Source organism: Sceloporus occidentalis, unplaced genomic scaffold, assembly GCF_023333645.1.
Source record: "Sceloporus occidentalis isolate IW3139 unplaced genomic scaffold, rSceOcc1.0.p SCAF_1, whole genome shotgun sequence".
NCBI lineage: Eukaryota > Metazoa > Chordata > Lepidosauria > Squamata > Phrynosomatidae > Sceloporus > Sceloporus occidentalis.
Window position 1 is genome coordinate 214,425,198 of NW_028316981.1, and position 25,858 is coordinate 214,451,055.

General features: G+C 41.2%; 2 protein-coding genes across 3 annotated transcripts in view; both read right to left on the minus strand.

Moving 5' to 3' along the window:
- SPMAP2L (sperm microtubule associated protein 2 like) overlaps positions 1-8,688 on the minus strand; it is a 41,302-nt gene extending 32,614 nt beyond the window's left edge. For both annotated transcript variants that reach the window (XM_089488844.1, XM_089488843.1), the window contains exons 1-2: positions 8,587-8,688; positions 5,300-5,330 (exon numbers count right to left, since the gene is read on the minus strand). In XM_089488844.1, coding sequence (XP_089344970.1) covers positions 5,300-5,330; positions 8,587-8,605 — 50 coding nt within the window. In that variant the 5' untranslated portion in view covers positions 8,606-8,688. The remainder of the gene's footprint in view (positions 1-5,299; positions 5,331-8,586) is intronic.
- Positions 8,689-11,213: 2,525 nt separating this feature from the next.
- On the minus strand, positions 11,214-25,858 carry LOC149323369 (ADP-ribosylation factor-like protein 9). Its single transcript, XM_089488845.1, has 4 exons — positions 25,647-25,858; positions 18,181-18,349; positions 16,307-16,482; positions 11,214-13,959 (listed from the first exon to the last, which is right to left on the minus strand). Exons 1-4 carry the CDS (start codon positions 25,803-25,805, stop codon positions 13,780-13,782), a joined length of 684 nt encoding a protein of 227 aa, XP_089344971.1. The 5' UTR covers positions 25,806-25,858; the 3' UTR covers positions 11,214-13,779.

The window sequence follows — 25,858 nt, forward strand, 5'->3', positions numbered from 1 at the left end:
TTAGATGCAATAAACAAAAAGAATAAACACCACACACACACACATGGACAACAATGACATGTAAGAGGGGCTTTCCTATAGGTGACCCCCCAAAAAAACTATCACCAAGCTCTCTCTCAATCTCTCTGTTTCTGTCTGTCTGTCTGTCACCCAAATTCACCCTGCCCTGCCTCCTTTTAATGGATTTTAGATTCATCCTCCATCCCTAATGTCTATCACACTGAATCAATATTGTACAGAACCATTCCTGATTTTAAAATATTTTATCCCCACTTCAGTTCTGTCTATACAGTTTTATTCACTTTTGAGATCTGCATGAACTTTATACAGTATTTTAAAGCTTAAATTTTACTGGGCAGGTCGAAGGAACGTTTTCTTCTCTCCACCCCCTCCCTGCTGATTTACTAATCCTGTGTATATATGTGCCAGGGCTGCACAGTGTCACAGAAAAGAAATTATAATTTGTAAATGTCTTGCACTAGGAGAGATTTACTGCCTACTTGCTTTGAGAGAGTTCTCTTCTACAGAACAATATTCCACTCACACTACCAATGCAATCACATACATATCTTCTGAGAAAGAAGCTCCAGTTAGTTCAATTGGACGTACTCCTAGGTAAATATGTACAGGATTGTAGCCTGAAAGGGACACTCTAAAGGCCACAGGAATATATTACTGTTTTTTTTTAAATAACTATCACATTTTTTCAACTATACCTTTCTTAACCAATTTCATTCAATTTATCTCCGGGAGCTAAAAATATTGTATGCTACTTGCCTCCATTTTTATCCTAGCAACAACCCCGTGAAGTAAGTGAGGCTGAGAGGCTGTTAAAGGGTTAAACTGCATGAGTGTTAATAGGGAAGCTGGGATCTATAATATGATTGATTAAGGAAGGTATGTGTGAACACAGAATCCACAGAATTCATTCACTGACCATGGGTCTGAAAAAAGTTGTTGTAATTTTGAGCATGGTCTGAAAAAGGCATTTGATTTTATACTAATGTATTAAACAACATTGTATTTATCTTTAATAATCTTGTACACTTGCATATACATATGTACAAGCATATACGTACATACTTGTATGAGTGTAAACACGCATGCACACATGCACACAGTATTGCATATATTGATTTGGGCTTTCCCCACCAGACTTTCCTAAACTCTATACATAAATTCCGAAGTCTTTGTGCTTAACATCAGATCTATGTGTTCTTCCTCATTAACAACTGTTGAACTTGACCACAGTGTTAACTATGCCTTCTTGTTGTCTGACTCTTTAGACCATATGTTAATCCCGCTGAGAAACATGGGTCCCTATTTTCATTTGTGAAATATTGAAGGGTATAAAATAGATTTTTTTAAAAAATGATTAATTTATTATCACAAAATTTGATACTGAGCACTTTTTAAGCAGAGATCAGTCAGGTACATGGAAAAAGGTCAATCAACAGCCACTAAATATGATAACATGATAAATGGTCCTGTTGAAAGGGAGTAAAGCTCTAAATATCAGTTACTGGGAACAAAAAAGAAAGTCCCTTTTTTGAGAGTCTTGTCCTCAGTAATTCATAAGAGTGTTAAAAAGAGGATTGTGATCTTAGACATATGAGTTTCCTAGTGCCATCTGGATGGCTACCTTGAGAGCAGAATACTAGGCTGGATGGGCCTCTGATCTAATGGGGAGCTGTGTGATTGGGCAGAGGTGTCCTTAATATGCTAGCTCAAAGTCATCTGAGTTAAATCCAAATGTATCCTCAAATAATTATTCTGACAAGAGAATTCTGACACTCCTCTTTCTTGACTAATACTAATCCACCTTTATTCAGATACAAAGGCGTTCCCCACCTTCTGCAACCCCGCCAGACAATTAGCTTCTAAAAGAGGGCTAAACGTAGAAAAGCAGAGATAATTAACAGATGGAATAAGGCAGTCCCTGCTAGTTTTCTATGTGTGTCTTCAGGGAAGCCTTCAATATTCTCAACTGGCAGGACATTTAAGTGGAATTGTACAACAAGTGGAATTATACAATTTATTGCTAGGCATTAAGCTGACTTATGAGCAAACGTAGTTAAAGGCATAACAGCTCAACTAGCCCATTTCCAGGGTGTTTAAACACACAGGAGATATTCTCTGTCCTTGCATCTCTATCAGCAAACTATCACTGTATGCACATTACAAGCCAATCCCAAACTTCACAGAATAATAACAATGGCACCTTAAAAAACCTATTGTGGCATGAGACTTTCTAGGAAAGAGCCTACTACTCTAATTCATACAACCTTGTGTTACGAGTGGTGTGGTGAGTCAGATCTCACAGGGTTGAGGCCCCATAAGTTTTTGATTGGCATGGATTGTAATATCATCTGCCACCCTCCATTTTGGGCACTCTTCTTCCTGCTGAGAGGCCATCCACATTGCATAAATAATCCAGGTTGACACTGCTTTAACTGCCATGACTGAATGCTATTTGGAATTCTGGGCATTGTAGTTTTGTGATATATTTAGCCTTCTGTTAGAGAGCTCTGGTGTCACAACAAACTCCAAGTCCCAGGGTTCCACAGGATGTAGCTGTGGCAATTAAATTGGTGTCAACTTGGATTATTTCTGCAGTGTGGATGCAGCCTGAGTTTAGCCACAATCCATACTGATTTCGCCAGCAGCAGTATACAGTACTGTTATGAGCAATCCATGTTGTGATCCAAAATATTCAGGGGTGACCTGGCCTTGAGTTGGCAAGAACCATTAGGCTTATAAAATAACAGCTCCTGGGTAAGATTAAAACTGATACCAAATGTTTTAGTATAACATAGCAGTCTGCACATCTGGACTCTCCACAGAGGTGTCATTTTAGAAATTACCTTAGTGAGGGCCTGCATATCAAAGTTTATCTCATTACTGATCACCTTGGAGTAGTATACATGCCCCAACCTCTACTTTAGTATCATAACAATTCTGGGAGGTAAAGCGATTCGCATAAGGTCACCTAAGGAGCTTCATCACTGAGCAGCAATCTGAATTTAGGTATCTTTGATTCTAAGCTGACACTTTATGACACACTAGCTCTTGATAAATCAGACAATAAACACAGCACTATACTGACAGTATAGTCATAAGTGGTGTCTGAGTAGGACCAGAGTGACCCACTCAGCCATGAAGTTGCTTGAGTGACTTTGGACCAGTCAGCATCATCTCTCAGCCCAGCCTAGAGGGTTGCTGCAATAATAATAATTGCAATCATAATTTCAATAATAATAAAGGTGAGGAAAACTGGCATATGCGTAGGAACCTATGGCCCTCCATATATTATTGTATTACAACTCCCATCATTCAGGATTGCAGGCTATGTTGGCTGGGGCTGATCAGAGTTAAGAGTCCAAATTATGAAGGGCCACAAATCCCCCACTCCTGATATACACGCATCCCCCCACTTTTGCTGGGTTTAGGTCCACAGGACCCCCAAGAATGTGGAAAAACCACAAATAACAAAAACATTATGTTTTTAACTTGAGAGAACACCTCTCTAGGAATCTCTAGGTCCTCCAGTACAACTCTGTGGTCAACATCTGCCAGACATTGACCACAGAATTGTGCTGGATGAGCTACAAATGCCTAGTGGAGTATTCTCTCTAGGATGTCCTTCAGTGCGACTTGTGATTAAAGTTGACCATAGAGTTGCGCTAGAGGACATATTAATAAAATCTGTGAATAATTAAATCTGCAAAAGTCAAAGCCACAAATGTAGAGGGATGAGTGTACAACATCTTTAGCTCCTAAGATATGCTATACTTATAAGTGGCTATACTTATATATAAAAGTGGCTATAAACAAAGAACCATACATTACTCAGTCTTTAAAGACTCATAGGTTTCTATTATTTTTCTAATAAGGAATAAGCACATCTATTCTGCAGACCTTTGTTTGAGCTGGAAAAACAAACTCTTGAGATAATCATTTTCAATTCACTGAAATTCATTAAAATGCAAATTAAAATTAAAATTAATTAAATTAAGTTAAAATCAAAATTTATTAAAATAATTCATTAAAATGCAGAAGTTGGGACAGAATTGTAATGCATGTCTCCTAGCCTCCCTTTTCCAGACTAGGATCCTGCTGGGTCTACCACTACATTTATACTGCTGCTGGCATGTAGAAGATGAAAAATGGTGTGCATGCAATCATATAATCAAAGTCATAGAATTGGAAGAGACCTCAAGGGCCATCCATTCCAACCCCCTTCTGACATGCAGAAACATGGAATCAAAGCACCCTCGAGAGATGGCTCTCCAGCCTCTGTTTAAAACCCTACCAAGAAGGAGACTTCACCACTTTCCAAGGGTGCGTCTTCCAGTGTTGAATAGCTCTCACTGTCAGGAAGTTCCTCCTAATGTTGAGATGGAATCTCTTTTCCTCTAGTTTGAAACCATTGTTCTGTGTCCTATTATCTGGAGCAGTAGAAAACATGCTTGTTCCATCCTCAATATGACCCCTTCAAATATTTCAGCAGAGCTATCATGTCACCTTTTAACCTTCTCTTCTCCAGGCTAAACAGACCCAGCTCCCTAGCAACAATAGCAAGAAGGAAATCAGGGAAACATCAGCAGTAGCAGAAAGTTGTCAACTCCAGGTCACCTGTATTTGAATTTTCAATACACGGATGGGTCCTCACAGCCAGGGTGCTCTGGGAGAGGTGGCTTGGAAAACAGCTTGTCCTGTGATACAGGCAACTGATCAAGCCATCCCTTCCAGAGCACCTTGGCTAAGAGCATACCCCACCACCACAATCAAAAGGCTACATCCACACTGCAGAAATAATCTGGTGCTTTGGTGCCACAACAAACTACTGTTGCTAGAATTCCATAGCACTGAGCCATGGCCATTAAAGTGGTGTCAAACCGGATTATTTCTGCAGTGTAGATGTAGCCAAAGCCACACACTAGAGAGAAACAACTAGCTTCAAACTTGTAGGCTTTTCTTACTACTGCTACTTCCGCTTCCCTTTTATGTGCTGGGAGAAAGTGCAAATGTTATGTAAAAAATCATTATGTGTGCGGTGAGTACCAACAGGACTCTAGTCCCAGAAATCTTGCTAGCTCGCTCTCTTATAGGCCAGGTACTGCAAACAGATGCTGGAAAGCAAAATGTAAGTACTCAACAAATTATAGAACATGACGCAAATTAAATTAAATTAAATGGCTCCCTGTGGGGTTGCAGCCACAGGAAGACAAAGGGTCCAGGGTCTGGGCCATTAACCAAGCAGACATTGGGAATTATGAAAGCTGATGTTTCCTCTTACCTTTCACTTGATGAACCATCAAGGGGAGAAACTGCAACAGAAATAAAAAGAGCAGACAGGTTTTAATAGCCTCGAATGTGTATGTTCTGTGTCATCATGGTTAATTTACAAATTAACTGTAATGACATCAAACTAGTACTCTCTACACACTGACTTTTAACTAACAAGAAATTTCTCCACACAGTTAAAGGTCAATTCATATCGCCATTAATTTTTTTGCGTGTGAGAATGATGATCGCGGATTTCAATTTGTCCATTTGGAGTTCTCTTTGAAACAGGGTGGTGTATGCTCTGAACCCTGCAATATCAGCATAAAAAACGTAATACATCTTCAGAACACATTTTTACATTTCAAATTCAAACACTCATTCAACTGCAACACTTATTTCTACTTATTTATGAGTGGAAGACGGTTGTAAAAAGCACTGCAATGGCTTCAGCATTAGTTCTGGGCATCCCTGCTGAAAGACATGTACAGTTGTCCCTCCATATTCGCTAGGGTTAGGGGAACAAGACCCCCGTGAATAAGGAAAAACCGCAAATAACCAAAACACTGTTTTTACCTGAGAGGACACCTCTCTAGGAATATCTAGGTCCTCCAGGGCAACTCTGTGGTCAATTTCCAGCATACACTGACCATAGAATGGCATTGGAGTAGCTACAAGTGGTCTTTCAGTGCAACTTTTAGTTAAAGTTGACCACAGAGTTGCACTGGAGGACCTAGACAGTCCTAGAGAGAACATATTAATGAAATCTGTGAATAATCAAATCTGCAAATATCAAAGCCACAAATATGGAGGGATGACTGTATTCCTTTCCCCCTTAGATTGATAGGGATTTTCTGCATGCAGACTCTCCTCTCTCTCTCTCTCAGTCAAACTAACTATGTGATTTTAGTCATTCCCCCTTTGGGACTGATATTTTCTCTCAAAGATTTTCTCCTGAACTGCTGTCCCATATTCTCCTCTCTCAACTTTCTTTGAAAAGACGGTGAGATTTTTTCCCCCCTAGGTGAACTATTCACTAGCAAGATTATGATATAACTTTTATGTGTATATATATATAGATTAAAGCCATTTGTAAACTTTTGTTTGAACTATAAGCTATTTGTGTTGTTTTTTGGAGTCAGTCTCGTATCTCAGGGAAGCATAGATAGAAAAAAGCACATTTCTGCTACTCTGCTGATTTAAAGTTAGATCCTAACAGGCTTGGCTTTGACATTTTTGATATTTAATATTTTTGTTTCCTTATCAAAGGCTGAAGACTTAGGAAACTTAAATTACCCTACAAGCCCAAGTATATCTTTGGAGTTCATCATCTTTGATTATAAATGGTCGGTAATGGCAGTCACAGTTATGAGAAACAGCTAGTTTTCCTGGCACTGTGCAGTTGCAGTAAAGTGATGAGTGTGTTGTGGGCTGCATTGTCAGTTCATGCAAAGCAACATGAAGACCAATGAGGCTGACTCGCAGGCGGCAGTGATAATACACCTAGAATGTCTCCCTCACAATCTTTTGTACACAAACAGGCAAATCACTGTAGAAAAAAAGCTAATGAAGATACAAAGTTGGAAAACCGTTGCTGTAATTGTATACCTCTCTGTGTAAACAAGATATTGGAGTGACCATTAGTATCTGTTTTCAGAACTCAATTCAGCAATTCACGTCTGAATTTCAACCTCATTCAGTATCCACTTACAGGATGCCAGGATTGAAATAAAGCACACATTGGTATAAAGTAATATTCCACTGAATGTTATTTGGCATTTCATAATTCTCCATTTGGAGAATTAGAAGAGCCGGTCAACCTTTGTACCAACGTTATTCTGTGATATAATACTTTCAGTCCACACACATTTGCTATAATATAATCTGGTGTGTTCAGTTAGAATCAAGTTAGATGTGACATCAGAGGTTTGGGAAAACACTTTGCTTTGTCTGGTGGGGAAGGAAAGGCAATAGCCAAAAGGACCTGGATGCTTTAGAGCAGGACCCGGTCAGTCTGCCCAGCATTTAATTTGAATGGATGTCACCCCATTCACTAGTTCAGTTTTACATGCCAAGACCAATGGAAAAGAGAGAGCAACCCTTAAAGACAAGCTATAACCATAAACAGCAGCAAAACAGGACAATTCTGCCCACATGCAATACACATTACTAGGTTTCTTGGTGCTGCAGAGGGGCAGGTAACAGTATTTGGCGATAATTATACAATATTCTCCTTGTCTCTTTTCCTTACTCTGTAACCTCCTCTGGGCTTTTTCTTGGCAAGATTTGTTCAGAGGAGGTTTGCCTTTGCCTTCCTCTGAGGCTTGCCCAGGGTTACCCAACGGGTTTCCATGGGTGAGCTGGGATTCGAACCCTAGTCTCCAGAGTCATAGTCCACTATTACACCAATAATACGCCATACTGGTTCCCTATAGTTAGGGATAAATACACTTGTCCCTCCATATTCACTAGGGTTAGGGGCACAAGACCTCTGTGAATATGGAAAAACCGCAGATAACAAAAACACCATGTTTTTACCTCAGAGACCTCTCTAGGCATCTCTAGGTCCTCCAGTGCAACTCTGTGGTCAACATCCGACAGACACTGGCCATAGAACTGCCCTGGAGGAGCTACAAAGGACTAGTAGAGCGTCCTCTCTAGGAATCTCTATGGACTTTGAGTGCAACGTTTAGTTAAGATTGACCATAGTTGCGCTGGAGGACCTAGATATTCCTAGACAGGGCATATTCATCAAATCCGTGAATAACCAAATCCGCAAATATGGAGGGATGAGTGTATACACACAGTATGTACTGTTTATATGTGTGTGTGTTTAGATAGACAGATAGACAGATAGACAGATAGATAGATAGAGCCAGCATGGTTTAGTGGTTTGAGCGTTGGACTATGACTCTATAGAGCAGGTTTCGAATCCCATCTCCACCATGTAAACCCATTGAGTGACCTTGGGCAAAAAGTCACACTCTCTCAGCCTCAGAGGACGACAATGGCAAAAAAAACCCAAACTCTGAAGAAACCTTGCCAAGATAGGCTTGAATTTGGGTCGCCATAAGTCAGAAACGACTTGAAGGCACACAACAATAACAAGTATCTCTCTCTCTCTCTCTCTCTCAAGAAAAGAAAAAGAAGCTGCCCACATGAGCAGCTAAAGGCACTCAGGGCGTGCTCAGGGTCACGTTCCCGTGAGACACTGTTTAAAAAAACTAAAAACAACAAAAAACAAAAAATGCACTCTGCTCATGCTCAGAGAGCCCTCTCCCTGCTGCGTGAGAGACGCACCTGCGCGCGGGCCCCCCATCCCCGCGCGCGCACGCCAGGAGGAGCAAAAGGAAAAAGTCCCCTCTCCGCTCCGCTCTTCAAGCAACAGGGAAGCGCGCGCGCGCGCCCCGCTGGCTCCTCCCCCTCTGCGCTCGCGCCCGCGCCCGCGCGCTCAAGGGGCAGCAGCAGTTGGTTCCCGTCGCCAAGGCAACCGACGACTCCAACTGCTCCTGTCCTTCCTTTTCCCGGAGTCCCTCGCCTCTCCTTCAGGCAGCCGCCAGAGGGCGCGAGAGAGCGAGAGCGCAAAGGGAAAATGGCTGAAAGGCTTAAGGGAGACATGATGATAATCGAAAGACACTACAGGAATAATCCAGTTTGAGATCGCTTTAACTGCCCTGGCTCAGTGCTAGGGAATGCTGGGAATTTATAGTTTGTTGTGGCACTAGAGCTCTCTGACAGAGAAGGCTCAATGTATCACAGATTCCTTAGCATTGAGCCAGGGCAGTTAAAGCGGTGCCAAAGCGGGTTATTTCCCCAGTGTGGATGCAGCAGCCCTGGATCCTAGTTCCTGCCTAACTGTCCTTCCAAGCCCTAGCTTTCTTCCAATCCCTCGATTCCAGTCTGTTTTAAATCATGACTCCAACAAGGGACAGAAACAAATCACAGACTTCACCGTTCCCTTTAAATGTAAATCACTTGTGGTTGTTGTTTTTGTTCTCCTAATGTCCAGCTGGACTCCTACATGGGCACTTCCTTCCTTGGCTTCCTCAGTAGTCGTTCCAAATCTTTAATACGGCATCATCCATCCATCCATCTTCAGAGTTTGATGCCCCCTCCTCCGGTTTGCATGCCTCCTTCTTCTTCTAATCCAGAAAGTGACATATGGAAATTTTAATCATATTTTGCATGGTTCGTCTCAAAGGTGCTGCAAGATACAGGATTTCCTCTTCTCAGCAGTGTCGACCCATGGACTTTTGAGTGTACCTTTGAAACTAGGGGCCTTAAATGTTTTTAAAGAGAGTTAAAGTATTTAGGAAGCTGGATTTGATGCCAGGTTCACTTTTCCTGCACCCTTTGAGAATCACTGTCTTCGTTGACATCTCCATGTAACTGATTACAGTAGTAATATTTACATCGTGTAGTCCAGACCAAGTGCGTCCCTGCACCCTTATGGGCTACAGAGAAAGGAGAACCCCAATAATACAGATGTTTTCTTAATAAAGTGCTGCACAGGCTATGTAAGCCGTATTCTTACTTGAGTGAAAAACGTATGCAAGCCCCTTTTCCAGGTCTGGACCTACAAGAACACTAAGATCGGAACCACTCTGTAAAAGAAAGAGGGTCATCTAAAAATGCAAGTCCAGCTCTGAATGATGGATCTGTCCATCTAAATAAATGAATAAATAAAACCAGGAAGGCACCACAGTCTCATCATGTACACAGCTCATTCCTTCTTATTCATGGGTAAACTGCAACTTCATCTAGGCTAGGAGTTGTTGGTCTGGCTCCTAAGAGCAAGCTGTTTTTAAAGTATTGCTACTGTAATATTGTAAGTTTCACGTACCTGCAAAATAACATGCTTAAACTGAGTGTACAGAAGCATGCTAGAAATCTCATTGACTGAAATTCCAGAGATTCCCTCAGGAAGTTTACAGAGTAAGACTTCAGTGTTTCTCTTTTCCAGCCGCTGCCTTGTTAGACCGGCCGTCTGTCGCCCCTAGTCGACCTTTGATATCGTGTTGATATTAAAAAGGGCATCTAGTCACACAGTCACCGGAGTTGCCTGGATGTGAGAACAACAGCCCGCCCAAATACAGAGATCTGGCAGACTTGACTTGGGAGCACTAGTAGACATAGACAGGATAGGCCTTTTGATGATGGAATCTGCGTAATCCCTTCACCCAGATGTGTGATGGAGAGCAATGCAGTGGGTATCTGCCAAAAGGTTGGGAATCAAAGGGCACTTCCCTTTGGAGATGATGCCTTTTTGTACGAAATTGCTATCAGCTACTACACCTTTTACACTGTTAGTTCTTGTGCACAGGTGTGACAGCATCTTTGAGTGGTTGATTTCCCCTTGTTTTTATAAATAAACGAACTGATTTGGAACCTGCCTCTGGAGTTCTTGGGTTTGGAACCGTTAGACATAGGCTAAAGTCACAGCTTTAGAGTTGCCCAAAGCCCTCTCACTGCTTCCTATCGAGCTAAATTAATTCCTCCATGGAAGTCAATAAATGGGTTCCCCTTCAGGATCCCTGCAATCTGGGTAACACCCCTTATGCAGCCCAATAAACTATCAGAACCCCACCAACATGACTTGGTCCTAAACCCCTCTGCATAATGTTTTCCTCCCATTCTACCCCACCCCAACTCCATTTGTGGTTATGTGTGTCATATTATGACAAAGGATTCCTTTGTATCCATTAGCTCACAGGTGGGAACCATGTGGCCTTCCAGATGCTGGACTCCAACTCCAAGTATTCCTCAGCACTGGCTATACTGGTGGGATGGGACTTGCAGTCCAACATCTGGAGAGTTGTACAATTCCCACTCCTGTACATGCTCTTGAGGATGCATCTCTGTCTCCTAGGATACTACAGGGCCCATAAGCATACTATAGTCATGAAAATTAAACTCAGAAAGCAAAGTAGGATAAAAATAGTTTGATTTTATAGAAAGGGAGCGCTTCAGTGTACAAGTGGAAAAACATTCCTAGAAAACATTTGTACCATTTCTACTGTTACAAAAACTGTGAATGGTATCCACGTTTTTTTCCTGAAATGCAAGAAGAGGTGTGATCTTGCCTTTACGTTGGGTATCTTTTGGATCTATGTTACTAACACCAGCTGACAAAGTCATAAAGGAAGTGGGAAGAAAGGGGAAATCTGATGTGTTACTTTACTGATGCAGCTTATGTGCTTGAGGTATTTTATACACTGTTTCAGAACTTCAAGGAAAACTGTCACTATAGCAGCAGATTAATGTATTTATACATTAATGTGCATTTTTGGTTTTTTCAAAAGAGAGAATTAGAAAGTGGGAGGACAGAGTTAATTCCTCCTCTGCCCTTAACTCCATCTACATACACCCCTTCTCCACCCCATGGTTCATTTTCAGTCCTGGAACAACTGGGAGTAGAGCAGGTAAAGGGGTGGGCTGCAGGCAAAAAGGGTTTCCTGAAAGCACATCATCTCAGATCTGGGGTGGTGGCACTCCACATTTGAAGACATGCACGGCCTCTTTCCAAGCAATCCTTTAAATGTGGCCACTCACCACTTGGAACCTTGTGAAAGGATGTCCTTTGAGCAATCCTTGAATAGTCCATTTCCCAGGCCCTGGAACCCCAAGCCCTGTATTTCTACAGTCTGCTTCGATATCCGTGGGAGATCTGTTCCGGACTACTGCGGACACCAAAATCTGTGGATGCCCAAGTTCCATTGTGCCCAATAGTTGCATGTGCATGCAGCCGAACCGTCATTAGGGCCACTGTCCCTAATATGGCACAGCTGTGTGTATATTCTGCCATTGGGGACAATGCAGGCTTGCCATCCGTGGATACCAAAGGCCGACTGTATTTGTTCTGGCAGTAAGGGAAGAACTGCAAGGCGCTCAGTCCTTTCTGACGACAAATGAAATTCCCCACAAGTTAGAAAAATGTTGGAGAAACCTGATAGAGAAAAGAATCACAATCATAACAAAAAATATTTAAAATACTTTTAAGAAGGGAAAAACCTGACTATACTGTCTTTTACTGTAAATTTTTCAAGAATATATAGATCTTTTTTTTAACATACCCATTCCCCAATGTTCTCCGTAACCTTCGCTCCATGTCTAAGAAACTAAAGGTATGTAGTCACTTTGAGGAAAGACAACGAACAAAAGATTAATTTCTTCACTTTGACCTAATGTTGTTCATGTGTCAACTTCACTGAATTTTGATTAGTCAAAAAGGAGAACTGAATGGCTCTTCGTGCCCTATGTAATTTAGCATGAAACTGATCAAGCTTGGTTTAAAAATTCCTCCTCCTCTGGAGCTCTCAACAGAAGCAAGAATGAAGGTTTTCGCCATTGTTCTGGTCTTTATTTCCTTAAAGTGCATCTTCCTCTTGCCTTGCTACAGCCCAGACAAGGAAGTGGATTACCTTTTTAGCAATACTCCTTTGAGCTTTCACTGCAGAAGTAGTAATGCCATTCCTTACAAGATTTTGGTAAAAATGCAAAGTACTGTGAGAGCATATTTTGTTCACCAGATCTCCCCCAAGACCATAATTATGTCACATGAAACTATACTGCCTACTGGGAAACCATGGAAATAAATTGCTTATTTGTGGTCTAATATTGCAAGTTTCATTTCCCAGTATTATTAGTTCAGGAAACTGGAATAATACCAAAAAAATTCCTCAAAAACAAGTGTGCTGATTCAGACCTCAAAACCTCAAAAACAAGTGTGCTTATTATTTGTGTTTTCCTCCAGGGTGGAATGGGGAATTACTATAACAAGGAAATGGATGAGGCCACTTGACACCAATTCCTTCACAATAGAGAAAGAAATGAGCAACTAAACTGGGATATTATTTTAATGCCTCAAATATCCAAAGCTCTCTAAAAGCTCTCCATGTTCTCATTCTCAAGAGAGAAATCAATAACTGAGTCCAGCAGCCCTCTCTGAATCCAGCGTTCTGCTTAGGACTATTTACTGCACATTCATAAATAAGAATATGTACACTTATATCAAAGGAGTGACATAATAAGAAACATCTGTCCGATTAAGAAAAGGAATCTAAGAGAAAACATCTATGAAGTTTCTGAAGAGCAAAAATGGCTCTCCGACTGCACACAACTAGTCCTTGCTTCTTTATGCTACATTTTACAATTTGGTGTCAATTAATATACTTCTCTTCCAGCTTTTCAGCTAGTATGAACCACCACACAGCCTCAGCTAATATCAACAGCAGTTACCTATAGAAGCAGCATTTGCCTCCTTAATTCAGGATGTTCAGTAATCCCAGTTTTGTTCCTCATTTTAAAGTCAGCGCTACTTTTCAAATAAACATAAATAAAGTTAAAAAATGAAATGGTCTTCACAACTTGAAAGTCATTTTCCTAGGAATGCCAGACCTGAGGTTAACTGCCACCACCACCAGATCTGAAGTTAAAGTAACAATTTATGGCTGGCAATAGAAGGATACTCATATGCCTCTTACAGAGTTCCTATTACAGAGTTTCTGACACCAGCTGTGCAATCAGTTCCCGTGTGTCCTTCAAGCTAGATGAGATCTCTAAGCCATCTTTTGCCACATGTGTACCAATCAGGAACATCTTTCTCTCGTCTCCAAGTTCCGACAACGCCAAAGCATCGTGAATGTCTGTGATACAGTATGCACCTGCAAGATCCTGCCCAAGAGGAAAAAAAATGGAAAAGATGTTATGCCATGCTCCATATCTTTCCATACGTGTTCCCCCCAACAAATTATACTAGCTTACCTGGTGTGGCTGCAAAATGGAGAAGACCTTAGACCAACTCAGCTGTTATGCCTGAACAGGATACACTAACTCTCTAAGGTCCAAAACACACTGCAGAAATAGTCCAGTTTGAGACTGCTTTAACTGCCCTGGCTCAGTGTTAGGGAATCCTGGGAATTGTAGTTTATTGTGGCACCAGACCCCTCTGACAGAGAAGGCTAAATGTCTTACAAAACTATAGTTCTCAGAATTCCCTAGCATTGAGCCAGGGCACTTAAAGCAGTCTCAAACTGGACTATTTCTGCAGTGTGTTTTGGACCTAAGAAGGATGGGATCACTGAACCTGCCACCGAAATGCCTTCCACACACCCTATCCTACCTACTCTATGTTTAGTGGAAACGTCTGTAGGGGGATCCTCCTTGTTTTGACTTGAACAAAAGCAGAACTTGTGTAGTTATAGTGAATTTCTTCTTCCGAAAGTAAAAGTTGAAACAAGGGGGGAAATCCCCCAAATAAGGGGCATAGGCAACCCTATAACCTGAAAGATTATAACTTAATGGTATCTACCAAGAGAAAGGCTTTAAAAAAACAGTTTTAGAACTACAGGTCACAATGAATTGAATTCATGACGAAAAAGGTAAGTCTGCAAAATTCAGTTGTATTACTGGTTCCATTTTTCAGTTTCAAAGCACAGGCTCAATAGAAAAGGTGTTTCACATGGAAATGGATGCCAGATCATAGCAAAACCTGAAAGACCTAGGTAGATGGGGGTGGTATCAAGTTGTCACAGGTATAGAAAAAAATGATAATGTGTGGAGAAGATGAAAAACTGGACTGAAGAAAACATGGTGGAAAAAATAGTTGAAATTCTATGAGAACAAGAAAAAAGCAGTGAAGGAAATAACATACAGTTGACTTACAGAGAAAGTAAGTGTATGAAAAACAGATTTTTACTGTGGAGAAAAATTACTCCTATTCACAGAAGCAGAATGCGCTCATAGAAGAACAAGTGACCTCAGCTTCAGTTCATTTCTTTGGCGCAACTGAACTATGATGTGGTGGTTTGTGTCTAAAGAAAGAATGAAGGAAGGAAAGAAAGAACAAACTACACTTTCTTCCTTAGAATAAATGATTTTCTCTGTATCCATTTCACAACATCAATATAATCATCAAGACTTAATTCTGGAAGTCATATATCCCACAAAGCTACACACTGGTAAACTGCCAACAGTTCCACTAATCAAAGCAAAAACCTTTAACCAAAGCGTTATCTCTTGATGTATCTTCTGCATTATCAGAAAGGATTAAGTTCTATGATTTTACAATGTGTTGACACATATAGCTAGCGAGGCATAAACCATGTATTACATATCACAGTAAATGTCATTGCAAGATCACTGTATGTTCCAAATAGTTGTATGGATGCCATGAAATAAAATGATGTCTTTGTACTGGATTAATGAGGATTTTGGTTTGGTTTACCCTGTTATTTTGTATTTGCATTTAATGTAACAGCCTTATCAGGGATTGGTGGATCATGGTCAATGTGGGTAGAAGACTGGACTTTAACAGAGAATGTTTTGTTTCATATTCTGCTCCATCAAGAGGTAATCTTGGGCCAATCATTCCTAATCTGATCAATCCCATAGGACTCATACAAACATATAAATAGTAGAAATATTTGCATGTCACTTAGCAGTACCGCAGGTTCAGTAAAATCATCAGTAGCAATTACCAAGTTGATGTCTAAATTACGTCTTAAGCTCCCTAACAGATGGCTGCCAGAGAGCTTATGGCATTTTAGGATTGCTACATCCTTCCTGCCTGTTGGCATCTTGCAGAAGGAAATATGGCAAGAAGCATGAAGAACTAAACACATGAATAAAAGGATAGGTGAGAAAGGCAGCGCTTGCTGAACAAGAAACACAGAACAAGATTTACCACAGATAACTTCTCTTCCACATGCCTGATTGTGAAACAATATATATGCTAATTCTTTTCTTTTCTTCTGGCCAGTAAGCAGGATTCCACACAAAGCATATTATAGGGCTTGGGAGTCTGCTGTGCCACTGTGTTCATAGATGCAATATAGATTTCCTCCGTTCTCAAGATTGCTTTACTATTAGACATCAAAATGAAATCCAAATAGTTATTATCTGCAACCAAGAGGCACAACCTACAAATAAGTATCTGTCCCTTTAGGAACCCAGATATGTTTCAAAATCATGCTCTGCTTTACTGCCTGGGCCACAAATTCCATTCCATGTTTGCATTTACCTGCTTATTGGCCAGAATCATAACAGGCAAGGTAGAGTTATTCTGGACAAGCTGATGAAGAAGCTTCTTAGCAACTGGCAGGCGTTCATGATCTGCTGAATCCACAACATAGATTAGTAGCAGGACTCTTGGCATGTACATCTTCCAGTAATCACGTAAATTCTCGCTGCCCCCAACTGCAAGCCACAGGAAGACAAAAGATCAGCAATACTGCAAGACCCTTATTTTTATCAATATCATTTCTCTGCATCCATTTTCAAATTGGTTTCCTCTGAACTCTGGGATTATTTGGAAAGATGAGTGTTAAATCAGTTTGCTCATCACTGCACAATATATGCAGCTGCAAGAAGCACTAGGTGTACTAACAGACAGGTAATCAATTCACATCAGACTTCTATTTAGTGGTCAGCCTAAGAGTCTTATGAGAACCAGCATGGTGTAGTGGTTTGAGAACTGGACTATGACTCTGGAGACTAGGACTTGCATTCCTGCTTGGCCATGAAAACACTCTGAGTAACCTTGGGCAAGCCACACTTTCTTAGCTTCAGAGGAAAGCAAAAGCAAGCTCACTCTGGACAAAGCTTATGAAGAAAACTCTGTGATAGGTTTGCCTTAGGGTTGCCATAAATAGGAAATTACCTGAAGGGCTATATCAGAACAACAACAACAACAGCAACTTAAGAGTCTTATCGCCCAAGAAACATTTAAAACTCAAGGTTTACATCAGGATAACCAACACAGATCCTATGGAAAACACATGCCCCTTATCTAGTCTTATACCACTGAAATATCAGTGCTGCAATTACTGCCAACATTTTGTGGTAGCATGACAGTGAAAAAAACACTCATATCCCCTTAAGAATATAGCATGAAGTGAGCACATGCCTTGTTTTCAAGTATAATTATCTCCTAGACACTTCCCAAAATTAGGATTATACTTCAAAACTAGATGCATATTCCCCGTGTGCTTTGTCCGTAAAGAGAAATATTTTTATTTATTTTTCCTGCTACTCAGACAAATTTTGGACAATTTGGTGCTGCTTTCAGAAATTCTGTGTGCTAAATTTGGCTCCTCAGAATCATGTGAATTTCCCACCAGTGCTTTAAATGGAAAAACATTTTATTTTTATTTTTAAAAAATTAGGTATCAGTCTCTTCCTGGTATGTTGCATTTCAACAACAAGGGAGGTTGTACCTGTATATTTCCATCATTGGCACTGCATCTGTACTGCAGAAATAATCAGGTTTGACATCACTTTAACTGCCATGACTCAGTGCTATGGAATTCCTTCAGCCATGGCAGTTAAAGTGGTATCAAACCAGATTATTTCTGCAGTGCAGATGCAGCCAATATCTACAGTGTGCTGACTATTTTCTACATCAGGGAAGGACCACCTGCATTGACCCCCCACCCCCAAGGCCCTGAGGATACATCTCCTGCGATAGCAGACAAAAGGCTTTAAATCTATGTGTTCAGAGATGATGCCTTGTTTATAAGAGCAGCACTATAGGAGGATGCCTGGTCATATTAATCTGTTTGTAAACATGACATGTGCTCTACATGAACCTTTGCTTGCTTCCTCCCACCCTTGCTGCTCCAGCCAAAGTTCAGTGGGGTAGAAGAAATAAAAACAAGGTTAAGGCTTATGGGACTGTATACTGTCCATCCCTTGTTCTAGACAAGAGAAAAATAAAAGCCATACAGTGCCAAAAGGATCATGCTGTCTAACTGCTGCTATTTTGATTTTGCTCTAACTGCACATAACTGATAAGGGGTGTGTGCTGATAATTCTTAACAATAATGTCTCTTCAAGTTCATTTTAAAATGGAGGATTTAAAAAAAAAAACGTTTCTCATTAGATACCTATGCTTACTTTCTAGGAATTCCATTTTGGTTTCCTCTGTGTTGATACACACAGCATTGATGCCTTCTGTGGGAGCTGTGCTCCGCTTTACATGGTTAGTTGCTAGTGAGTGGAGAACACTTGTTTTTCCAGCTCCGTCCAGGCCCAGAACCAAGATTTGCTTGCTGGATGGTTTATCCTACAAGATAGAAAGCAGAACAACTATCAGTTAAGACAGGAGGTTAGTCATCTCAGATACACAAGACTGTATGAAGCAGTTTTTTCTGTCTGATGGAAACAAAATTTTAACCATGTTAGCACCTTACAAGTCAAGGCACTGTTTCTGGAGAAATCTGGTAGTGGATTTGTTCCCTCACCATTTCTTTGGTGGCCCTATACATAAAGATATTGGAAGGGGGGGGGGGAATTCAGCAGATTCAACTTTGGCCATTACACAGAACTGCATATTTTTAAGATGTTGGCAAAATCACTGAAGTGCCCACTTTTGTGAATGCTGCAAATCACATGCCAAAAGTTCTTCAATAATAATAGCATATATAATTAGTTAATGAAAATATATCTTTCTGGATTTGTATCATGTTGCTATTGGTTTTCTTTACTTCTGCATTTTAAACCCCCACCAAATACGTTTATCATTTTGGTTACTTCTGACTTATATCATTACTGGTAATTAAATCTTGACAATAAAACAAATCTGAAAGTAGAGCTATGTTTTCAGTCCAAGTTATTTAAAAGAGCAAGGAGAGCTACAGCACATGCACTCCTATAGCCATACAGAACTCAGTGTCGTTTGCATCTTAATAAACATGCACAGCTGTGGGCTGCAATTACAACTGAGCATAATCAGTCCAACTACAGTCTAGGGAACTCTTGTATAACTCAGAAACTTATCAGAGCTCCTCAATAGTGGCAGTCAAGCTTCCCTGAAAGACAGCTTGCTCACTATTACCAATCCCCACCCACCCCCGGCCAAGAATCTACAAATTAAGCAGTGGTTCCCAACCTTGTCTATGCTCCACACCCCTAGGAAATGTTTGATTAATATTTGTACACTCTACAAAAGTAATACCCCACTTGAAGATGAGGTAGTCTGATGTCTAATTTTTGAACTACAAACAATGTTGCAGGTGAACAAACTGAACTTTAGAAATGCAAATCTAAATTGAGCAATTACTGTAAAACTTAGGGGCACGTAACAAAGGATCTAAAGGATGAAACAAAGGAAAACAATGCCAAAGAACTCACAAATTCCAGCAGGTATGTTTGTGCTCATACTAAAGGCTGGATGGATGGGAGTAGAGGTCAGATAGAGTGCACTCCAAGGGACACTTCCTTTTTTAAATAAGAGTTAAAGACAGTACTCACATTGACCCATGGATAAGTCAACTCAGGTTTTTGGGGTCAATTTTTTGACTAAAATTTGTAGACTTATATATGAGTATATACAGTATATTATAATTAATTTTTAAAACCCTGAATAATAACTCATCACTCATCACTCAAGGACACAAGCTACTCTTTGTCACACCTGCTTAAATTCCATCTTGAACCCCCTGGGAGTGTGAGCATATTAGGTTGGGAACCCTTGAAATAAAGGGAAGTCTTTAAAAATATATATTCTAGAACAGTCTTGCTCAGTGTATATGTATGTACTCCATATGTTTCAGATTACAGCTCCCACGAGTAGGATCCAAATGCTGGTGATGGCTGTCCCAAATGTCAAAAACATTGAAGGGGCACCAAATGGGGGACAGGCCCACATGAAATTGATGCAGGATGACAGAGATGCCCAGAATGTGTTAACAGTGTCCCCATAGGTGGTCTGTGCACTTTTGAGCATGGTCCATAATTCTCTACAGCATGTAAGGGATCCATGGAAGATGAAGATGGCTTAGCAGACATGCCAAGGTGGAAACATTTACCGGAAAACAGGATGTTAGCAAACTACAAGGGTGCCACTAAAAAGTAAAGATCCAACTGAGCAGTCAAGCAGTATTTGGACTGGCAAGATGTTCTGTGCTACATTATTAATGCCATATTTCAGTTATACAAAACTATTTTATTATGTATACACCACCAACAATATACATGAACACTGGACATATATACAGTTTAGGAATAAAATAAAGAGAACTCTGCTGCAATGAGCTGATAATCTGAAACATAGGCCCAGAACAAACAGGCCAAATGCGCCATGCTGGTGCTGATTTTAGGTTGGTGCACGGTCCCTAACCCTAGCACGGCATAGCGACATCCTGATGGTGGCATCCTGTCCATATGGGCGCCGCCATCTTGATATAAGCATATACACATTGCTGCACGTCACTTACGTCATGAGTGTGCCATTGGCACACTAGTGACATCTGCCCAGCACAGTAAAAAGAACCCATTTTTGGGGGGTTCTTTTTACTCTGGAGGGACGCCATGTGGTTTATCCTACAAGGTAGAAAGCAGAACCACCCAGGGGCAGAGGGGTTTCCCAGCAGACAATGGATCACTAATTAAACAGAAACCCTGAGGCCTTGCCATTCAACAACAGACCAACACAGAAATTAACATGTAGATCACTTCCTCTCAACCAAGGGCCACACAGTATATATACCCCACTCATTTCCATGCCAGCATTTTCTGAAGGTGCCAGCCACAGATGCTGGCAAAACATCAGGAATAAACTCTTGACAAATGAATGGGCCCTTGAACAGATCAAGATGGAAATCTCCCTGGAAGATGACTAAAGTGAGGCTTTTGTACTTTGGACACATCATGAGAAAGCACGATGCATTGGAAAATACAATAATGCTAGCAAAGGTGGAGGGAAGTAGAAAGAGAGGAAGGCCGCATGCTAGATAGATGGACTCTATTAAGGAGGTTAAGGATATGAATTTACAAGAACAAAGTAGAGCAGTGGAGGACAGGGAGTCTTGGAGATGTCTCATCCATGGTGTCACCATTGGTAGAGATCAACTCCAGGGCAGTTAACAACAACAAAGCTTAAACGCTAAAAGATTAATCCAGTAATCTTTAGTGGCCCTCAAGACTTTTATTTTGGCTGCAAGCGACATAAACTTTCTTCTGGTTTATGAACACTTTAATGCCATCAAACACTTTCCCCCTCTTGACTCAAAATGGATTCTGACTAATATCTATCAGGAACTAATTTCTTTCACAAAATGGTACTGACCAACTGTTCTCTGACTTAGTTTTTTGTGGATTTTTCGGGCTATGTGGTCATGTTCAAGAAAAGTTTCTTCCTGACATTTCACCAGCATCTGTGGCTGGCATCTTCAGAGAATGCTTTGCCTGGGAAAAGTTGGGTGTATATATACTGTGTGAGCCTGGGAATGCAGGAGTGATTTGCATGTGTTTCGTGCAAAAACCCACAAAAAACTATGGATGCCGGCCATGAAAGCTTTCGACTTTACAATGTTCTCTGACTGCTGTCTCACATGGTTTGGAACTTTTAAAAAAACTAATCAGCAACACTTATGTAACATGATACAGCCTTAGGCTTTACATGCTCACAATTTATTATGCAACAGCAGCTCTCATCAGGCAGCAATGCTAAAGATGAGGGATGGTTGGAATTACAACCCCAAAATATAGGGGAGGCACAATTTCTTCACTCTTGCCCCTAACAAAATTAAAGCCCGAGATGCATTAAGCACAAAGACAAACTGCAGCCTTCAAAGGGATGAGGGTGATAGATGTGAAGGCCCTAGGAGGTAAAAAATATCAGAAAAATTTGGCAGGCCTCAGGGTGGAAGGGTCTGCAAAAGAAGATTAGGGTCTGCTTGATTAGTGCTGGCAAAACATCAGGAAGAAACTCTTCTGGAACATGGCCACATAGCCCGAAAAACCCACAAAAAACTATGGATGCTGGCCATGAAAGCCTTCGACTTCACATTGACCCATAGGACTTTGTCAGTTTCTTCCTCTGAAATATGGCCTGCAGCATCTAGTATTTGTTGGCTGTCTCCCATCCAAGTACTAACCAGGGCTGATCCTAAGAACTATCTGGGACAAAATAATTTTTTTTATTGACTAATATTGATAGTTTCTTCTGTTTTTTCAGGGACTTCATCCCGTTCTCAAATTAGCATGACTGAAGAGGTTCCTTCTAGTTCAGGTATTTCTTAACAGTTCAAGATCTTGTAGCTCCGCATGTAACAAAAATAGAAAGGTGTTGGGTTTTTTTGGAAGTTCAGTTTGTAATTACAGCATATTCTAAATTAAGTGTATGTTTAATAAACATGATAATTCTGACAAATCAAGTTAGATATAATGCATTTTACTTTCCCATAGTAGAACAGGTCCAAAGCACACTGCAGAAATAATCCAGTTTGAAACCGCTTTAATTGCTCTGGCTCGGTGCTAGGGAATCCTGGCCATTGTAGTTTGTTGTGGTGCCAGAGCCCTCTGACAGAGAAGGCTAAATGTTTCACAAAACTACAGTTCCCAGAATTCCCTAGCATTAAGCCAGGGCAGTCAAAGAACTCTCAAGCTGCAGTGTGTTTTGGATCAAAGTGATTTTCAGCCTGGAAAGGATGCTAATATTCTTCGATTTTTCCAAAAATTACCATTCCCCACCCTCCCAAAAATTGGAGTAAAAAATTGTTGTGGTTTTAAAATTTCCAGAAACTTTACGTCTCTAATGATTCTTCAGGGATTCCCGCCAGCTGTGGAACGCATCCTGCATCCTAATATTCTTCCCTCGGGTTATTATTTCTGGCCAGCCACAGATACTGGCAAAACATCAGGAAGAAACTCTTCTAGAACATGGCCACATAGCCCGAAAAACCCACAAAAAACTATGAATGCCGGCCAGGAAAGCCTTTGACTTCACAAATGTCATATAAATGCAATGAAGGAGAAGGCACCACAACATTTTGGACGCTGCAGAAAAATATAGGACATTACAAAATAAAGGCCACCTTGAGTCCCTCCTGGGAGAAAGACTGCACACAAATTAAATATATAAAAATAAATATAAATAAAAGCTAAAAACAGTCATATAAATGTAAATTAATGCGTCTTAGTCATGCTCAACATGGAATCCATTTTGGAACTCCTCCTGGACAGAAGGATGTGTCCTGGAAAAGGAGGATGCCTGTGGTTACCACATGCTATGCATCTGTCACTTAGCAGGGTTCCTTGTACTCTTACAACTTGTATCACCACAAGATTTCTGATTGAGGATTTGCTACCTGTGGTAACCCATGAAGCAAACTCTCCTTCCTTGTGAAATTTCAGTACGGCAGCTAATATCTGCTGACTGTAGAAGACAAGAAAATAGTCCTTGTGGAGGCAGACCAACATGTCCTTTTGAGGTCACTTTGCCACCCAAACAAATGGGGGGGGGGAAGCTGAGGGGTGTACCTTTGCAATAAATACTTCCTCTCCCTCCATAACTTTGACCATTGAAAGTCCTTCTCTTCTAACTGCACATAAATAGCTACTAAAATACCACACCTTCTTAAGCAAGGGAAGAATTCAGATTGCTGTAAATGTACATAACCTCTGTGCCAGGCATGGGTTATTCATCTTGCAGCCATTGTTAACATTTGCTCCAGCTTGTTGTTGCTGCCAGCTGGGTTGTTGCTGCCAGTGATTTGCTTGTGTGTGTGTGCATGTACACATAGCACATTATGGATGGATATATGTCATTCATAATAGTTTCAGGACAACACCAATTTAACCAAGATGATGCCCTTCCAGCTTAGTGATAACTTCCTCTCCTCTTTTGCTGCTGGATATGGCAGCCAACCAGGTTCCTCTAAGTGACAAAAATAAGTTTAACTTGGAAGCATTATTCTTTTGTTTTTTCACATACAATCACAGAGTTGGAAGAGATCTGAAGGGCCATCCAGTCGAGCCCCTTTCTGCCATGCAAGAATACACAATCCAAGCAGCCTCAACAGATGACCATCCAGCCTGTTTAAAAACCTTCAAAGGAGGAGACTACCAGGGAGTGTATTTCACTGCCAAACAGCTCCTACTATCAGAAAGTTCTTCCTAATATTAAGCTGGAATCTCTTTTCCTGTAGTTTGAATCCATTATTCCAGGTTTTACTCTCTTGGGCAGCCAAAAGCAAGCTTGCTCCATCCCTTCAAATATTTAAACAGGGCTGTCATAGCACCTCTTAACCTTCTCTTCTCCAGGCTAAACAGACCCAGCTCCCTAAGTCTCTACTCACAGGGCATGGTTTCCAGATCCTTCACCATTTTGGTCACCCTCCTTTGGATACACTCCAGCTTCTCAACATTATTATTTCTATTATTAATAAGCTTTACTGGGCACAGTATTCTGGGTGAGACACTTCCCAGAATTCCCTAGCATTGAGCCAGGGCAGTTAAAGCGGTCTCAAACTGGATGGTTTCTGCAGTGTGTTTTGGATTAATAGTCTCCCACACCTTGACTAGATAACGCTCAGTGACTCACTACTAAACTAAATTTAATCTTGTGGAAGTTCATTTCTTTGTGGCAGCTCTTTAAGCCGGTTGTTAAGAACATCAGTTGCCAAATAGAGGATGAGCAAAACATGCAAGTGGCAAAGAGGCAAACAGTTGAAAATGACTCACCGCAAAGTTAGGTCTTCAAAGAGCCTGAGTCTGAATCCAAGATAAAACAAAGGTAGAAGAGCCACCCTCAGGAGTTTCCTATTCTAATCTCTTTCCACTCTGGCATTAATAGGATTCCACTTTACTGTTTTGAGTCTAATCTGTCCCTGACCTCAAAGTGTTGTTCATGTCTACAGACAAGAGGAATATGCCCAAGTACTATAGCAAACCTTAAGATGGCTGCAAAGCATGTGTTTGTTTGTTTGTTTGTTTTAAAATAAGGGTAACCCTGCTGACCACAAAACAAAATCGAAACCACAGATGTATACTTGGTATGACAATACCTTTTCTCCAACTCACTGATGCAAAATCCATCAAGGTGGTTTTTGAAGTTTACTGGCTTCTTCATCAGGCAAAGATGGTTTTAAAAAACCACACAGGAAGAAAAGTGGTGGTTTTAGGATTACATGTGCTTTGTGGTTGCAAAGGGAATTTGCTGCTATGTCCCTGTAAGTCCCCTCTGACTTTATAGTGACTCCAAGATATGGTTTTCTTGGTAAGATTTATTCAGAGGCTGAGAGAGAGTGTGACTTGCCCAAGCTGGGGTTTACATGGATTTGAATCTGGCCTCCAAAGTGGCTCAATTTCCTGGAAGCCAGGGTTCAAAAACCCACACACTTGGGCTGATGCCACACTCTCTCAGCCTCCTCCTCTCAAGGCTTTCCCCATAGCCAGCCTCCTCTGAACCAGCCTTGCCAAGCAACACCCCATGATAGGGTCGCCAAGGCACACAACAACTGGGTTGGACTGGATGGCCTTTGAGGTCTCTCCCAACTCTGTGTGATATGTACATCCTGCAACAACAAACCACAAGAGCAAGACCACCAACCCTCTGGGTGTCTCCTCCCAGTCCTTACCTGCCCCAGCCTGGCCGCCTCTTGGGCCTCTGGGGCCGGGTCCTCTGGGGCCCCTGGGGCGAAGAGGCCTCCCTTCCTGCTCCACAGGAGATAGGCCACTCCGCCAGTCAGGGCTGCGGCGCCCACCAGGGCCGCCACTTGCCTCAGGCCGCCCGCCATGAAGGAAGAAGGAGGAAGCCAGAGCCTCCTCCCCAGCCAAGGCCGGCCTGGCC

Excerpts from the sequence above, each read along its gene's own strand:
- LOC149323369 (XM_089488845.1), bottom strand. The coding sequence starts at position 25,805 with ATGGCGGGCGGCCTGAGGCAAGTGGCGGCCCTGGTGGGCGCCGCAGCC. Across the intron at positions 16,483-18,180 it reads CAAAATGGAATTCCTAGAAA|TTGGGGGCAGCGAGAATTTA; the intron begins GTAAGCATAGGT and ends TGTGGCTTGCAG. Across the intron at positions 13,960-16,306 it reads TGATTCTGGCCAATAAGCAG|GATCTTGCAGGTGCATACTG; the intron begins GTAAATGCAAAC and ends CCTCTTGGGCAG.